The sequence below is a fragment of the Dryas octopetala genome, chromosome 5, assembly GCF_963921425.1.
Source record: "Dryas octopetala chromosome 5, drDryOcto1.1, whole genome shotgun sequence".
In the NCBI taxonomy this organism is placed as follows: Eukaryota; Viridiplantae; Streptophyta; class Magnoliopsida; order Rosales; family Rosaceae; genus Dryas; species Dryas octopetala.
Genome location: NC_141370.1, coordinates 17030 through 36242, shown reverse-complemented (window position 1 = coordinate 36242; position 19213 = coordinate 17030). Strand labels below are relative to the sequence as shown.

General features: G+C 40.8%; 1 protein-coding gene across 2 annotated transcripts; it reads right to left on the bottom strand.

Moving 5' to 3' along the window:
- Window positions 1-254: 254 nt before the first annotated feature.
- Window positions 255-19213, bottom strand: LOC147283268 (uncharacterized). 2 transcript variants are annotated; one of them, XM_086243862.1, is made up of 11 exons: window positions 18389-19213; window positions 17566-17670; window positions 16744-16807; window positions 3696-3788; window positions 3184-3558; window positions 2858-3067; window positions 2218-2310; window positions 2036-2149; window positions 1347-1907; window positions 472-715; window positions 255-371 (listed from the first exon to the last, which is right to left on the bottom strand). In XM_086243862.1, the coding sequence occupies exons 8-10, from the start codon at window positions 2147-2149 to the stop codon at window positions 473-475; spliced, it is 918 nt and encodes a 305-aa protein (XP_086099988.1). In that variant the 5' UTR covers window positions 2218-2310; window positions 2858-3067; window positions 3184-3558; window positions 3696-3788; window positions 16744-16807; window positions 17566-17670; window positions 18389-19213; the 3' UTR covers window positions 255-371; window position 472. The 2 variants fall into 2 exon arrangements, with proteins under 2 accessions (XP_086099988.1, XP_086099987.1); XM_086243861.1 differs by having other exon boundaries at window positions 472-727; window positions 2243-2310.

Below are 19213 nucleotides of genomic sequence, written 5' to 3'. Positions count from 1 at the left end.
CCACAACAGTTTTCCATTCATCACCGATCAGACGCCTTCTCATTGGGTTCATAAAATAGACAATCTCCTTGTCTGGATTGATAACCGTCAATATCCAATGATTTCTACGCATTTAAAATTATTTTTAAATACATTACATGACTGAAAATGTGTATTTACATTGACAATCAAAGATATTTTAACATTGAATAACTTACCGGAAATTGTAAGGGACTAAAAAAATCTTATCGTTAGAAGACGTGGCGAACCTATCTGCCAAGTGCCGTGTTCTTTCTATTACAGTTCCACACCCTATTGCACCAGTTCGAGCAGGGTCTACGAAACCAACCATGTTTACCATCTTTGATCTCTTCACCACATTGTACAAGTACCTAAAAAATATTTAGCAAGTCAAATAGCTAGCATGATTCAATAATCTCATCTTTTTTGCTGGATATTAATATGTAAAAATCCCTTATTCATTTTTTTTACCTCATGTAAACCACAATGCAGTTGGCTGATATTTCAACCATGCCACCAAATTGGGTAATATCTTCGTACAATATGTAGGTTCTAAGAGCTGCCTAAAAACGTCCGCCTCTATTTCAAAGTTGATTGTTAATCCCTCATTCATTACATTTTGTGCATACATGCACAACAACTTCAGTGGCATAGGCATTGTTTGCAGGTTCAACACAATCCCCTTCATCCTATGTTGCTTCTCACCTTTCGCTTTCTTCAACACAATCTTGTCAAGTGAGCACACATCCAAAGCACATATAACATTATAAAAATTAATTGTAGGGCTGGGTTTCAATTCATTCAAACCTCAATGGAGTACTTATAATCATCAAAAATCAATATGTTGTATTATTGGACTACATAATTTGTACATGCAGCAGTTGCCGGCTTTCTAAGGTGTGTCGTCTATGAGTCAAATTATAAAAGAGTGTCTATGAGTCATATTCATGGTTACTTAATGAGAAAAATTAAGGCTAGCTAGCTTTGTAGTTAGGCAAGGGAGGAAATGATCTGATGAATACAATGCATATTGCAGAGAGGGGTAATGGCCAAGTATTATTATAAATTTATAATTTAGATTCAAACAAGGTTTATAGTCAAATTATTGTATGTTAATTCAGAGGATTGAGCCACTTAGTTTACAGTCATACTAGCTATATAGTATGTATGATTATATGATGGTGAACTCCAATGAATATATGTTATAGTGGTTTATTATACATGTGAACAAGCTAGCTAGTGGTTTCTCGTGCACTGCCATCTCACAACAAATATAGTATTAATTAGCTCACATACAGATTAATGTAGGGAAAATACTTTGGGTTAAGTTGGGATGAAATATATACCTTCAAAACAATTTTCTTGTCTTGCCCAGATTCCAGGTGGACACAATCATCATCCACATCGATCATCTGCGTGTCTTTCTTGTCCACCTGCTGTTCAGCATTCTTCTTCATTTCCTTCTCCACATTTTCTTCAATGTTCTCCTTAACTTTGTTCAGAATAAGAGTCTTCTTGACTGCATTGGTGCTTGCTTTATCAGAGCCATATCCAACAGTATGAGGAGTTGATTGAGTACCAGGAGTAGGGGCTAACATCTCAGGGGTTGGTCCCTCAGCCTTGGAATTCTTCCCTTCCTCTATTTCATGAATTTTCGCCATCCAATATTTTTGTTCCTCAACTATTCTCTTCTCTCGCTCCTCTTCCATGATCTGTTTGACACTATCTCTGATTGTGTCTTTTATACTCTTTCTTGGAGGGAGGTTAAAGTAAGAACTTGGCTTTACATAACCTCCCACACCTCTAACTCTTCCCGAGTGCTCAGGGGTCCATAATGCCATTGTTAGCACATCAGTGGTACCAGAAATAGATAATGTGCCATCAGCTACTTGTTTCTTCAAATCCTCCTGAAACAATATATGTCTTATAAATAAACAAGGACAAATAAAGTTGATTTCAAATTTAAAAGAAGTCAACATTGTCAGATCCAACATTGGCAGGATTATAATCAATACAATATCAGTAGCTTACTTACAATTCTAGCAGCAGTCTCCGCTACCTTTGCATTTGGGATCTTCCCACTTTTATCTTCGTGTGCTTTAATCCAAAGGGTTGCCCGATCAAACTCCGCATCAGGCATTATTTTCATCTTTAAAACAGGCAAATGATTAACATCTTAATATATATTCAACCAAGGCAGTTAAAATTCACACTAACCAGTTCATCGTCCAAACCAGCATACCCTTTACGCGATAGTCTATGATGATACTCATGCTTAGATTTCCTATCCACCTGTTTGTTGTGAAGTTGCTGCAAAATAGAATATTTCCACACAATAAGGGCTCTATTTAGAAGTTTAAAAAGAACAATTGTACAGAAATAAAACAAAAGAAAAAGCTGACATGCAGACCAAGCCAAGGATCACTTGCATGGTCATCCCAATTCAAAGTCCTGGCAGCTCACTTGCATGCAATTCATGAGTTGAATTCAGCCACACAATTGCAACATTACTTATTAATTGACAAAGTATAGTATATATATTAATAACAGAATATATAGTTATGTATGCTTGAATGCTAATATGATGTACAGTATATTAATAACATTACTTATCAATTCAGCCATAATGGTAATATTTGAACCAAGTTAAGGATGAGGATGTAATGGTGATTGCTCTTCTTGAGGTGACAATAAGATTAAGAAAATTATGTTTTTTAATTTGTTTTTTTTTTCTTTCGTGAAGCATTACTGCCCAACCAGAAAAGAAATGGAGGGGCTACAAGAATTCAATATAACCAAGAAAAAATAGGCATAATTTCTGTAAAGTAGGAAATTTATGTATAAATTAATATCTTACCTCCCACTAAACCAAAATCTTAGAGTTCACAAAGACCTTCCAATCTGCCTTCTCAATAAATTCCTACTCTTTAGGAGGGTCAATTAATAAATCAGGTTAGTCTTTGAGGAGTACATATTTAGTAGTCAGTCTAGACTTGAATTCCCTCCACTTAGATGATGCAGATGCTAACACCATCTTCCTACATTGAGCAGGTAGCACAAAAGCCATCTACTTGCATAGAGAAACACACGTTACACAATTTACATCTTAATAAAACTGTAATTTTATAATGTTTTATTATGATGATGTACTAGTTATATAAATTTGGGACAAATGTTGCTTACCTCTACATTTTCCCAAATTTTGTCCTTTACATGAACATCCACTTTCTTCCAAGTGTCTATGATAATTGGGACCTTTGTACGTGCTAAAGTCCCAATGTAAGACAGCATCTCGGTCGCTGCCTTCCCATGTGGCTACCCTTTTGGATTGAACTCCACCACCTTTTTGACTTTCATTATTTTTCGCTTTATAATGCGAGGCATTGTAACCATCCCCCTCTTATTCTTTCCATTAACTGAGCTCTCGGTGGTAGCAGTGTCCTTTGTCACCTTCGATTGAGATGAAGTGGGCTCAACTGCGTTTGATCTGGAGGTCTTCTTCTTGGAGGAAGCCACTGCCTTTGCACCCATTGAAGTGGGCTCAGCAGATTTTGATTACTGTAAAAAAAAAAAAAAATTGAAACCTATAGAATTTACTTCTAAAGATTTAATTTTCAGTACCAAGTAAAAACTCATGAAAGGCAGTGTCATAGAGATATGCTACAGATCCTTCCAATTAGATTAATAGAACTAACCTTTACTTATCTGTAGTTTCTGCTAAATTTTGCCTTGGCTTTTTCTTGAGGAACCTTTACTTATCCTATCTTGCAAAGAATGCAGTAAAGCACCTGCAGAACAATACCAATCATGGATTAAAAGCTTTATATAACTAGAAAAAACACTTAACCAGAAATCACACATTAAAAATAAGCACACAGTCATGGCCCAAGCAAAACAAAAAAACCAGTTACCTTAGATAAATACCCTTTTGATACTACTGATCAATCCATATACCCTCACCATCAGGTCTAATGCAGTTTGTAGGATTTTCACTAACAATGTCATCAAATGTCTCAATGAATGGAAGACCTTTGGTAAAAGGTTCATGATCCACTATAATATCCCCTAACTCATCATCATAATCGCAATCATTGTAATTTCTATCTTGGGTTGATAGAACAACAGACCATGCAGCATCTGCAGACTTGTTTGACTTGGCTAGCCAAAACAAATTGATCATGCTTGAAACCTATCCTACTAAGATTGACCAAAGTAAAGCCTAGATCATCTATTTTAATTCCATTTGTATTCTCAACCCAATCGCACTTAAAGATGGAAATTCTAAACTTGAAGCAGTCAAGTTCTCATATTTCTTGAATCACCCCATAGAAACACATATCTGTGATTATGGGGTTTTTATCTTTCGCACTAGAAATTTGCATTGTATCACCAATCCAACACACGCCACTGTTTTGAACAGCCCGAACTGCATCACAAGTCTTAGTATTTAAATGAACCCCATTAATGGAATAACCATTAAATTTCGGGACTTCAATGCATGGCCCATCAGCTAGCCAACTAAGCGTGTCTGGTATGTCATTAGTTTCACAATTGAGGTCAGATTTAACATGCAAAGATAAACACTCATTTGCCAACTAGATGCAGGCAAATGGGTTCTTTTTTCTCCAACAATAGGTGCTAATTCAGTACGTACCCCCATGTCCAGGAGATCTAAACGAGCTGCAAGCCTATCTTTTGTTTTGGTAGGAATGTTCAACAATGTACCGATAATACTATCGCATACATTTTTCTCAATGTGCATAACATCGAGAATATGCCGAACATGAAGAGATTTCCAATATTCGAGTTCAAAAAAGATTGACTTCTTTTTCCAACACGCTCTTGTATCACCCTCCACCCGGTTACAGGGCCACTTTTTCTTCCCAAAAGGTAAGAAATTAAGGCTTTCCACCTATTCCAATACTTCCTCCCCACTTAATGGCACAGGAGGTGGAGAAAATTCTTGACAATTATTAAATGCAGCCTTTTGCTTTCGATAAGGATGATGTTGTGCTAAAAATCTTCGATGGCCTATGTATGAGCATTTATTACGATGAACCAACCTGTGGGGTTTTGTGTCTTCTCCACATACTGGACATGCATTATATCCTTTTACCACAAATTAATAGACTCATCATCATGAACTTTCTTTTCATACACAACCATGGTGGAAGGTTATAAGTGACAAGTAGAACAGACCAGCAACTGTATCTACTACTTAAAGAGCTATGGGGATTAAAACCATCAGCTGCAAGTGCGAGTCTAAGGTTTCTAGGATCTTCAGCAAATTCAGGCCACTTATAGTCCACTAACTTCCAAGATGGGGAATCTGCAGGATGCCGCATCTTACCATCATTCACTCTTTCATGAACATGCCGACCAAGTCAAACTCTCAGATGTTTTACTAGACTGAAACATCCTTTTAAACCTTGGGATAATGGGAAAGTACCACAACACCTTTGCAGACACTCCCTCCTTAACAGTTGAATCCTTACTTAACTTCCACCTTGACACAGTACAGTTGGGGCAATTAATCTCATCAGCATACTCATTCCTATAGAAAATGCAGTCATTAGGGCATGCATGTATTTTCTCATAGTCCATCCCTAATGCACATAAAGTCTTCTTGAAGGAACTGGGTGACACCCAGTTCGAGGGGTACAAAGAGCTCGTGGAGGTGATCCGAGCGAAGAGGCTGGACTAGGACCTGTCCTTCTTAGTCGAGTTAGAGGGCGAGGAGGACACCCAGGAAAGTCAGCAAGCTAGAAGAGCTCCCCCCCCCCCCAATTGCCAAGCTGAAACCGAGGCGGTCGCGTTCGCGGCCGAGTCGACCCAGGAGAGTCCTCCGATCCCCGAGATCCTTCCGGTCCTCGAAACTGATCCCAATGCGGAGAGGCAGATCGGAGGCGTCGAGGTGGTGCAGCACGGAGAAGAGTCCCCTAAGAGATCTGCCGGGCCGACCTTGGAGGGGCCAGCTAAGAGATCTGCTTAATGTATGTTATTTATGTATTTTTGGTTTTTTTATTCCCGAGCCGATGTGTGGCTCGGGGTTTGATATGTCCTTGAACAATTTGTTTTTGAATCGTTTGTTATTAATTTATTTTCAGTATTTTCTTCTGTTCCAAGTTGTTTGTCAGTTCAGCTCGGAAATGAAACTAAAACCACAACAAGTTACAGATGGATAAAAAAATGATGAAAAATAAAAGTTATGATAAAAGCAAAATGAATGTGACAAGGTATTTTGAGATCGGCTCGACTTGTCGATCACAATGAAATAAAATGTAATGATAATTTACAACTTGTTTTCAGACCAGCCTAATAAGCATGATGAAAATAAGCAGAAATAATAAGTCCCTGATGATCTCATATGGGTTTGATATATTCATTGAGATACTAGGAATTTTGTTTTTGAGAAAAATATTCAAACTTACTCTCAGGTCAGCTCGGCATGCACGATGAGAGTTTGAGTTTGAGGGTATATTTTTCTTTTAGAAATTTTTTGTGAAACGTTAGGACTGTAGTAAGTCACTTCGGCTCGGACAAGGGTTTTTATAAACCTGATAAGTCTGTACCATGTCGAGCATCGGGCCGAATATGGCACGCCAACTCGGCACAGGAGTTTATAGACCTGATGAGTTTGTACTATGTCGAGCATCGGGTCGAATATGGCACGCCAGCTCGGCACAGAAGTTTATAGACTTGATGAGTTTGTACTATGTCGAGCATTGGGCCGAATATGGCACGTCAGCTCGGCACATGAGTTTATAGTGTTGTGTTTTTTGTCTCGTCGGAAATTTCTGGAGGAAGCTACAGGTCTGGCCGAGAGCAGTAGGGAGACTGGGCAGTGCAGTAGTTTGGTGTTTTCCTAGTGGGGTACGATTTTGGAAGACAAATAGGACTTGTGCAGAACTTTCCTAGTGTGGGAAGGAGTTCTAAAGGGTTTTCCTTGTGTACAAGGGAATAGAATTAGCTTATAGGTAGATTACCTAATTCTATTAGGATTAGGAATCCATATTGTAATTGGTCAGTATATGCTCTATAAACAGGCTGCTGCAAGTCTCATAGAAAAATAAGTATAGCTAGAGACTTCTAGGGAAGAAAACTCAAAGGGAGACTCGGGTTAGAGACTCAAGGGTGAGTGACTTCAAGGGAGGGGTTTTTCAAGAGGGAAAAACACAAGAGAGCTATTTGTGCAAGAGAGAAGAGAGCGGCTGCGAGTTGGGTAGTCTAGGGTTTCAATAAGTTCTTGTACTCTTATTCTATACATAGTGTAGTTGTGATTCTCTAAGGATCACACGGGGACGTAGGCAAAGTTCGCCGAACCTCGATAACAAATCTTGGTGTTCTTTGTGTTTACTTTTGCGGCGATATTGTGTGTTGTTTGCTATATCTGTTTTAATTCTAGAATACATCAAGGACAAGATCACAGGGGGTGTTAATTCACTACAATTGGTATCAGAGCCAGGTTGGCTAGAAGGTTTCTGCGATGTCTAGAGGAGGTCGAAGCATGGACTTAGGGGATTTAAGGCCTGCTTTGAAGCCATATGATGGCAAGGATGATTTTACAGATTGGCAACGGATGATGAAGGAACGTGCTGGTGCAGCAAGATCTGGATGATGCACTTCTTGGTGAAAAGCCGACAACCACGTCAGAAGGAACATGGAACAAGGTTCTCAAGAAGGCCAAGAGTTCAATAGAGATCCACCTCACAAGATCTGTGAGGTTTCACATCACAGTGGCGATGACAGCAAAAGAAGCATGGGACAAGTTAGAGAGTGTTTATATGGGCAAGACGGTGTCCAATAAACTCTTCTTGAAGGATGAACTCTTCGGACTTCGACTAGAAGAAGGTGGAGATGTAGCGGATCATGTATGCAAATTTCAGAATTGCATAGCTAATCTCGACAAGGTCGAAGAAGTTTACAAGGATGATGATAAGGCTGTCATCTTGCTGAGATCTCTGCCATCTTCTTTCAAGCACTTCCGAACAACTTTGATGTTTGGAAATGAGACTCTAAAGCTTGATGACGTGGTGCAAGCGCTTCAGTCATATGCAAAGTTAGATGATTTGACCGAAGGCACTCAGTCATCACAAGGCCTTTATGCTAAGGGCAAGGAGAAGAGTCGAGGGAAGGAAAGGAGGGGCAGATCTAGCAAAAAGGGGAAGTCCAATGATTCCGATGAAGAAGGTGGTTGCTTCGAGTGTGGTTCATTAGACCACTGGAAAAGGGATTGCCAGATATGGCTGGAGAAGAAGAAGAAAAGGGCTGAAAACTCAAGTAACGTCGTGGTCGACGATGGGGAGCTTTTGGTGGTATCTTCTGGTAATTCTACTCCACATGCTTGGTATTTGGACTCCGGATGTAGTTTTCATACGTGTGCAAACAAGGAGTGGTTTCATACATATGAGGAATCTAGTGAGGGCAAAGTTTTGTTGGGAGATAACTCTGTGTGCAAGGTTCATGGCGTTGGCACAGTCAAGGTGAAGATGCAAGATGGAATTGTTAGGTTACTTGGGAATGTGCGATATATTCCTACATTGAAGAGAAATCTTATCTCTTTTGGAACTCTAGGGAAGAATGGGTATGCATTCAAGTCTAGAACTGGGAAGCTCCAAGTCTCAAAAGGATCAAGTGTGATCCTGAAAGGAGTTGTGCAATCTAATAATCTCTACAAGCTTTTCGGGGTTACAATGATAGATGGAGCAGCTGCGTCTACCAAAGAGAGCTTGGATGTTGAGCTCATGGAGCATTGTAACAAGGGAGAGCAAGGGCATCATCTCACAAAGGAAGAGTCTCGTCAAATAAGTGCTACGGCTAAGGAAGAAGAAGCAGCAAACCATGATTGTTGCTTGGTTAGTTATTCATCAAAGATTGACTTCAAGGATGCAGCAAGGGAAGTCAATAAAGATGAGGAAGGTTTGATTGTTGTTAAGGAAGATGCAACCATAAAGGCAAAGGCCAACTCTGAGCTGGTGGAGCATAACACAAGGGTTGAAGAGTTTGGGCAGCAACAACAATCAACAAAGGTTCAAGAACAGGTGGAGAAAAAGAGCACAAGGCAGTCCAAGCCCAAAAGTACCATCAAGCTAACTCACAAGTTTTGGTGGGAAAAGGATAGAGGTTACTATGGTGTTAGTAAGGGAAATCCGGCTACATTCAAGGGGGCTTGTGAGAGCAAGGAATAGGAACGTCGGAGGTGTGCTAGGTTGTCTCTACAAAGGAACTTCAGTTGGAAGTTAGTTCCTAAATCCAAGGAGAACGTTGGCTATGAATGGGTTTATGGAACAAAAGGCGAAGACAATCTTGAGGCTGCAATTAAGATTCGAAGGTACAAGCTCGGGTTGAGCTTGCTCAATCTTCAAAGTTAGTTGATTGAGGTGGAGCACCTTTTCACTTAAGGTGCATTGAGGCAATAGGTTTTTTGCCAATGTGAAAGGGTTCTTGGAGGTTTATTCGAGGTTACTTCAAGACTAGAGAATATCTCGAAGGTACAACATTCATGGCTATGGTTCCGACTCGCCAAGGTGGAGATTGTTGTGTTTTTTGTCTCGTCGGAAATTTCTGGAGGAAGCTACAGGTCTGGCCGAGAGTAGTAGGGAGACTGGGCAGTGGAGTAGTTTGGTGTTTTCCTAGTGGGGTATGATTTTGGAAGACAAATAGGACTTGTGCAGGACTTTCCTAGTGTGGGAAGGAGTTCTAAAGGGTTTTCCTTGTGTACAAGGGAATAGAATTAGCTAATAGGTAAATTACCTAATTTTATTAGGATTAGGAATCCATATTGTAATTGGTAAGTCTATGCTCTATAAATAGGCTGCTGCAAGTCTCATAGAAAAATAAGTATAGCTAGAGACTTCTGGGGAAGAAAACTCAAAGGGAGACTCGGGTTAGAGACTCAAGGGTGAGTGACTTCAAGGGAGGGGTTTTTCAAGAGGGAAAAACACAAGAGAGCTATTTGTGCAAGAGAGAAGAGAGCGGCTGCGAGTTGGGTAGTCTAGGATTTCAATAAGTTCTTGTACTCTTATTCTATACATAGTGCAGCTGTGATTCTCTAAGGATCACACAGGGCTGTAGGCAAAGTTCGCCGAACCTCGATAACAATCTTGGTGTTCTTTGTGTTTACTTTTGCTGCCATATTGTGTGTTGTTTGCTATATCTGTTTTAACTCTAGAATACATCAAGGACAAGATCACAGGGGGTGTTAATTCACTACATATAGACTTGATGATTCTGTACTATGTCGAGCATCGGGCCGACTATGGCACGCCAGCTCGGCACAGGAGTTCATAGACCTGATGAGTCTGTCAGTTTGTTATTTTTTGAAAGAGACACTTAGACTTTTTTTTTTTTTTTTGGTGTATACGGGTAGAGTCCCCAGTGTCTACTTAAAAAATGAGAAGAAGATGGGTAAAAAAGGTGTTCATATTTTCATTGATTGGAAAAAATGTTAGGTCGGACAGTCCCCGATCCTAACTACATTTACTGATAATAAATCTTTAAGTGTTTAGCATTCCAGCTATGCTTGAGGGGTTTCCCGGCCAGAGTGGCTAAATTGTAAGTGCCAGGCTTGACTATGCCTGTGATCCTGTAGGGTCCGGTCCAGTTAGGATCGAATGAGCTCTCCAGAGGGTTCTTCTTCATGATGAGGTCGCTTAGTCCGAAACTTCTTGGCTTGACCATTTTGTTGTAGTATTTGGCTACTTTCTGTTGGTAGGCAGCTCGGCAGAGATTGGCATCAGTTCGCCTTTCTTCAATTATGTCCAGGCCGAGCCAAAGTCCAGTGTCGTTGGTCTCTGGGTTATATGTGCGGGTCTGGAATGAAAGAGTCCCCATTTCGACCGGAACAACAGCATCGACACCGAATGCCAATGCGTAAGGTGTTTCCTTTGTAGAAGTGCGGTAGGAAGTTCGGTAGGACCATAACACCTCTGGTAAGAATTCTGGCCAATTTCCCTTAGCATTATCAAGTTTGGACTTCAGGGTCTTCTTGATGATCTTGTTGACTGCCTCGATCTGTCCGTTTGATTGCGGATGGTAAGGGGTGGTGAAGCACAGGTTGATGTTCAGACGTGAACAAAAACTTCTGAATTTTCTACAGTCGAACTGCTTGCCATTGTCCGCGATGATGGTGTGTGGTATGCCGAACCGGCATATGATGTTCTTCCACACAAAAGTTTCCATCCGTTCGGCAGTAGTGGTAGCTAGGGATTCAGCTTCGGCCCATTTGGTGAAGTAGTCGATTGCGACTACGGCCATCGTGACTTGCCCCTTCACCTTCGGCATTGGGCCAGGGACTGGATATGGAGGTCAGCAATTGAGGAGGCTGATGGGAGACTACGGCGAATTGCTGGCATTTGACACAAGTGCGAGACAGATGATCTGCATCCTTGTTCAGCGTAGGCCAAAAATAACCCTGTATGATCGTCTTGTAGGCAAGGGCTCTTCCACCAGAGTGGTTCCCGCATATCCCCAAGTGGATTTCCTTCAGCACATCCTCACCTTCTTGAGGTGTGACGCACCGTAAGTAGGGTAGGGAGAAGCTCCTCTTGTAGAGCTGATTATCGATGATGCTGAACTAAGCTAATCTAGATTTGATGAGACGTGCCTTGTCCCTTTCCAGGGGGAGAATCCCGGAGATCAAGTAGTCCAGTTCGGTTCGGCGTCAGTCTGCATGATGGCGGCCTCTTCTTCGGAGGTGCTAGGTGTCACGGCCCGCTATCTCAAGTCCGAGGCCCACTTGCGTAGGGCCCAACCCATTGTACTTGTTTAATTCTGGAACCTTCTAGACGTGTCCAGATTCGTTGTATGGGGATAGGTAGGAATTGTGTATGTCCAGATTCATTGTGTGGGGGTAGGTAGGATATTTTTCCTTATTGTACTCTGGACCGTTAGATCAATCCGATCTTAACCGTCCAATAGGGGTAGGTAGAGGTAAGGAATTGTATATAAAGGGGAAGGCCTCATTTGGCCAAACCATCTTGGAAATACAAACATATTCTCCCATATCTCTCTCTTGCGTTCTTAAGTATTCCTAAGTGTTCATCTCTTGTTCTTGCATATCTGTGCTGTTTGATCTACTTTGGCAGGTGATTGGCTGACTTAGCTTGTTCGAGGAGGCGACCAAGTCTAAGGCCGCACGGGTAGAGGACTCTGAAATAGTCATCCCGTGACAGTTGGTATCAGAGCAGGATTGAGATGGCGGATCATTTGGTGACCAGCGTGGTGGACACGACGAACATCACCATGGAGCGGGGTGGTGAAAAGTCCAAGAGGGGCAAGTCAAAGGATGTGGTCGGTGCAATGGAGGGACGGCTTTCAAGGATGGAGAAGGCCATGGCCGATTTCGAGATTCGGCTTGAGGAAGATGTTCCTGAGATGGAGACCCTTAAGGCAATGGCGGAAGATCTTAAGGGAGAGTTCCAAGGAGCACTCACCTCTCTCGCAGACACAATCCGGTTGGAAGTCAAGGAGCAGCTTGACCAGTACCTTGCTGAGCTCACCACAGTTCGTGAGGAGATGGACGACATGAAGGGAGATTGGGCCTTATGTAAGAAGGCAGCGCTTAACAGTTCACATAGGCCTAGAGAGCCAAAGATGGATGCTTTCAAGCCCACTTCCTTCAATGGGAAGAGGGAAGCTAAGGAGCTATACACCTTCTTATGGAACAAAGTGACAATAAAGAACAAGTATCTCATTCCTTTGATTGCAGACTTGTTTGACCAACTAGGAGGAGCAAAATACTTCACCAAACTGGATCTTCGCTCGGGGTATTACCAAGTGAGGATTGCTCCGGGCTTCGAGAGAATGAACTTTATGTGAAGAATGAGAAGTGCTCATTTGCTTTGGAGGAAGTGGATTTCTTGGGGCATAGAATCAAAGGGGGTGAACTGATGATGGATGTAGGTAAGGTGAAGGCCATACAAGAGTGGGAGCCACCAAACAAAGCTACAACCCTCCGGTCATTCCTCGGGTTGGTCAACTACTACCGACGCTTTATTAAAGGGTACTCAGCTAGAGCATCACCCTTGACGGACTTGTTGAAGAAAAACAAGGCATGGTCGTGGACCCAGGAGTGCCAGCATGCTTTTGAGGAGCTAAAGAAATCCATTTCGAAGAACCAGTTCTGAAGCTCCCCGATCCCACAAAAGTCTATGAGGTACACACTGATGCTTCCGACTTTGCTATTGGTGGTGTACTTATGCAGGATGGGCATCCGATAGCCTTTGAGAGCCGCAAGCTTAACGATGCTGAAAGGAGATACACTGTCCAAGAGAAGGAGATGACCGCAGTGGTCCATTGCCTACGAGTATGGAGGCACTACTTGCTTGGTTCTCATTTCGTGGTAAAGACAGATAATATAGCCACTAGCTACTTCCTGTCACAGAAGAAGCTTTCTCCTAAGCAGGCAAGGTGGCAAGACTTTCTGGCAGAGTTTGACTACAAGTTGGAATACAAGCAGGGGAGTTCCAACCTTGTGGCAGACGCGCTAAGCAGGAAAGCTGAGTTTGCTTCGTTAGCCGTACCCCAAAGTTCCCTTCTAGAACGAGTGAAGGAAGGATTACTACATGATCCTCAGACCAAGAGTTTGGTGGCCCTTGTCAAAGATAAGAAGACAAGACGGTTTTGGCTTCAAGAGAACTTGTTGTATACCACGGGAAGTCGGCTTTATATCCCAAAATGGGGCGAACTAAGACGTGAGTTGTTGAAGGAGTGTCATGACTCCAAATGGGCAGGACATCCAGGCACCCATAGAACGTTGGCCTTGTTGGGTGATACCTACTATTGGCCACAAATGAGGGATGATGTAGACGCATATGTACGGACATGTCTTATTTGCCAACAGTGTAAGGTGGAGCAAAAGCAACCTGGGGGTTACTAGAGCCACTCCCGGTCCCCTCTCGACCTTGGGAAAGCATATCTATGGACTTTATTACATGCTTACCAAAGTCAGAAGGGTATGGTTCTATCCTGGTGGTGGTCGACCGGTTCACTAAATATGTCACTTTTATTCCCGTATCACCAGATTATAAAGCAGATGAGGCAGCATGCTTGTTTCTTAAACATGTGGTGAAGTATTGGGGAGTTCCAAAAAGCATCATCAGTGATCGGGACCCACGATTCACGGGGAAATTTTGGATGGAGCTCTTTAAACTTCTCGGCACAGAGTTGAACTTCTCCACTAGTTTTCATCCACAGACAGATGGGCAGACAGAAAGGATGAATGCACTGTTGGAGTTGTATTTGAGGCATTATGTGTGCGCCAATCAAAAGGATTGGGCCAAACTGCTTCTCGCCCAATTCTCATACAATTTGCAACAATCGGAGTCCACGGGAGCAAGCCCATTTCAGTTAGCCACTGGGCAACAACCATTAACCCCAAGCACACTTGCAACTGACTATACAGGGAGTAGCCCGGGCGCATTCAAGACTGTTAAGGAGTGGCGAATACAAAATGATTTAGCACGTGCACACTTGGTGAAGGCATCTAAGAAAATGAAGAAATGGGCAGATAAGAAGCGGCGCCATGTAGAGTTCCAAGTGGGAGACAAAATCTTTGTAAAACTCAATCCTAGCCAGCACAAGTCCACAAGAGCATTACACAAAGGGCTATTGCGGAGATACGAAGGGCCTTTTCCAATCCTCAAGAGAGTGGGCAAAGCTTCATACCATGTGGAACTCCCTCCCAAGATGAAGATCCACCCTGTTTTTCATGTGAGCACATTGAAACCATTTCATGCAGATGTTGAAGAACCTAGTAGAGGGGAATCGAAGCGTGCACCACCTAACGTAGTCACTTTCTTTCACAAACAGGTAGAGTGTATCCAGGCTAAGCGGGAGGTCCGGCGTAGTGATATCCCGCGATACACTGAGTACTTCGTCAAATGGAAAGGGTTGCCTGTGTCTGAAGCCAGTTGGGAGAGTGAGGAGTCCTTGTGGCAATTCAAGGACTACATCGCCATATTTGAGGACGAAGAAGCGACGAGGACGTCGCTTGATTAGGTGGGGGAGAATGTCACGGCCCGCTATCTCAAGTCCGAGGCCCACTTGCGTAGGGCCTAACCCATTGTACTTGTTTAATTCTGGAACTTTCTGGACGTGTCCAGATTCGTTGTATGGGGGTAAGTAGGAATTGTGTATGTCCACATTCATTGTGTGGGGGTAGATAGGATATTTTTCCTTATTGTACTCTGGACCGTTAGATCAATCTGATTTTAACCGTCCAATAGGGTAGGTAGAGGTAAGGAATTGTATATAAAGGGGGATGCCTCATTTGGCCAAACCATCTTGGAAATACAAACATATTCTCCCATATCTCTCTCTTGCGTTCTTAAGTATTCCTAAGTGTTCATCTCTTGTTCTTGCATATATGTGCTGTTTGATCTACTATGGCAGGTGATTGGCTGACTTAGCTTGTTCGAGGAGGCGACCAAGTCTAAGGCCGCACGGGTAGAGGACTCTGAAATAGTCATCCCGTGACATAGGTCTGTCCAGGATTTCGACTGGGACATTCCTGGCCGATTCGGTATCTGTGGCAGAGGCTAGACGCGCTAGTGCATCGACTCTGCAATTTTCTGCCCTCGGGATTTGAGATACCTTATATTCTCAAAATTCCCTGAGTAGTGATCAGGTTTTCTCGAGATAGGCCGTCATGCTTGGTTTTCGAGTCTCGTATTCTCCCAATATTTGGTTGACAACGAGTTGGGAGTCGCTGAAGATGTTCAATTTAGTTGCTTCGAGCTCTCTCGCCAGTCTGAGGCCGGCGATGAGTTCTTCATAATATGCTTCATTGTTGGAGGCTTGAAATTTGAAGCGGAGAGCATAATCCATTACAACTTGTTCTGGGGAGATCAACACAAGTCCGGCCCCGCTTCCCACAACATTGGAAGATCCGTCCGCGTACAAGGTCCAAGTGAGGAGGTCAGCTTGGGTACGAACGCCGTTCGTGTTTGGATCAGACGCGGTGGGGATGACGATGGTGCCGAGTGGAGTATATATGCGTGAGAGAAAGAGTAGGAGTTTAAAGAATGTTTGAGAAAAGTGAAGAAAAGGGTGAAAGCTTGTAGAAACCAAATTAAGAACTCCTTTTTTGCAAACAACCCATTTGATTTGCTTACTCAATCTATTTAAATCAACCCAACTGCTTCATTTGTGACTTTACATATAATAAGCCACGTGTCGATCCATGATTGGTTGTTAAGTCCATGTGGATTTATCCATAAATAAAAGTCCCCCAAGTTCATAATGGCTATTTATTTAACAATCATCTCCATAAACAAAACTTGTTGCACATGAAATAGAAGTCCCCCAAGTCCATGGCTATTTTTTCACTAATAAGTCAAGTATACAGCTGTGGAATAACAGTAACCCTTAAATCCAGGCCACAGACAATTACAACAATTTTTTTGAAAAGTTAGATGCAATTTGTCCAAAGAAATTACAATAGACATGTAGAAATTTAATCTTATGGTCAAAAATCCGAAATGCAACTCAACATCAAAACCCATATCTCAACGGCTTCAGATATGAGCACTTACATTTTTGGTAAATTTTATTCCCAATTGTATTGTATTCTATGACCTCGAATGATTATGTTATTTATTGGTAAATTGGTCTTTTATTGGAAAGAAAACTTCAACATGTACACTAATTTCAGGATTAATTTCTGCATTGGCTTTATGTGCTCATTTATATTTAACAACAGTGTAATGAAATGAAAAGAAATAAAGAGGATTGTGTACACACCATTATTCAACTGTGAACTGAATATGGGCAGAAGTTCTCTTTGTGATAGGCTGCCAAGAAAATCCTGCTAAATGATAACCAAATATGACATGCCCATGTTATGTATCGCAAGATATAATTACAATAAAGCAATTTAACAAGAAGATAACAGTTTGATTCATATTACTTCAGTTGCAATTGTATGATACTAATTGTCCACATGGTAACATTTTCAGTTACGCTATTTTCTCATACCCAATAGGCTACTACACACAATAAAACAGACCACCAAAAACTCCAACTTACGGATAACCAATTCTCTAATGTACACAAAGCAGAAGTAATGATCGGATGACTAATTTCTACCAAAATTAAGAATTGCATGCATGAAGTATAACCATCCTACCAATCTGATAAGTTAAATTATACATCCACTTTGAATGGACCATAGGATGGACCCATGCATATGTTACCATCATATGCCTCTTCCTACTTAAAATCAATCATTCTAGAAGCTGAACCAAATTAATTAATCTTTAGAAACTCACATCAACAATCAACATGCATGTAATCGGATGACCCTCATAAACTCACACCTCAATCAAAATCCCAATACCCATTTTGAAAACATGATACCAAAATCCCAACAACCAGATTGAAAAAAATTTGTGTACTAAAATCAAATATCAGACTGCACCACGCATTCAAAAATTAATTAAAACCTAGATGATGAAAGCAAGGGCTTGTTTAATCTCAAATAATCTATGTCCAAATCAACAGCAAATCAGATTAATCTGAAATAAACAAGCATACACATTCAAACTTGCATTAAAAAATACAAACCTCAAGCAAATGAGATTAATCTCAGGTGCAAATGCAGAAACCCAGTAACCTGCAAGTTCCAACTTGATTGTTGAACTCTGTACCTAAATGCATACCTCCTCCTCCCTGCGAGATAAAAGCATCAGGTAAGCTTCAATTATTATCCACCCAAACCTGGCATGATAATCAATATACCATGTTCAACAAGATGAGAGTACTCCCATAGGAAAGCCCAATCAGAAGGGCATTAATGGAAAACCCCAACTCACCAGCAAAAAAAAAAAAGAGGACTACCAATGACTAGCAAAAAGCTCAAAAAGTAATAGTGGAGTAACTGTATATTAAAATTTCATGCCAGTTACTATTGAAACATTTCTCATAATCAAGCAATTAAATTTATTAAAATAATGAAGTCACAAATACAAAATTACCACCAAAAAGCCTAAAATCACCTATCTATTGATGCAAATGGTATTTCACTCCTATTATTGGATGCATCACGAACAAGAACATAGTTGCAAGGTTTATTCAGGTATTTGGCTTACAATAGGGGGGAGGGAGTAACTAAACAAAATTGAGAATACAAGCTGCTCCAAAACCAGGATGTTAATGGGATGACAAAACCCAATCAAAAGTTTAAACAGCTTGATTTCATAAGGCCTTCCTCCCAAACAAAGAAAGGAAGAATGAAAAAAAAGAAAAGAACAATGAAAATATTGTCATCACAAAAGCAGCAAATTTAATAAATCAAGCGTAAGCAGCCCTGTACAAATATTATGTAGTGATCACACCCATTCAGAAACAACAAATATTTTTTTTTTTCAAGAAACACACACAAGCATACCTGATACATGGACTGCGATGGTGGTTGACTTGGAAGTGGTGGCTGTCCCTGTGAGAATGAAGCATACAAACATGCGGTGGTGTACAAATGCTGTTTACTGCTCCAAATCCAGATTACATCCTTGTAGCATAGCATTTGATAAGCTTGCAGCCCCATTATTTTTTTCCCATGACACATACAATTAAATTCCTAATATGTGTTTATATGACTAATGAGTTTTTTTGTTTACATCATTAGTTGTTAAATTTATATGAATCTTTTTATAAGTAGATCATTTGATTCATGAATAACATCAAGTTTTAATAGATTTAATACAGGTAAGGATTTTAGATTTTGGTTCCAATTCAGATTTAGATTAATACTTTTAAGTATCAATTATAACTTGTTTTTGTTATTGGTTTGGTTCTGACCACATAATAAATCAAATTAATTTAATGAATCAGATTCTTTAGTGCAAATCAAATATATATTAGTAAATTGGCAAACAAGAGTTTATGGCTATTTTGGTTTATCACAGTTTGGAGTGCAGCTGTAACATTTTCAGTATACAATTTCTCAGTGTATCAGTCTAGGGATAGTAGCACTTTAAGAAAGTTTAATGTATGGTTTTCGGTTAATGGACAATTTTTGATTATGTGATAGTGTTCTAAAATTTTTGTTCACATAAGAAATTTAAGGATTTTTCCCGGTAACTCACTTAAGTAATTTTTTGTTGCAAGGGGAAACATTCATGATCAGTTTCTTAGTTTTGCATATTTTACATGAATTCAAAATACTTTATTTACTATTTTGAGTATGCAATAAAGGACATTCACTAGCATATTA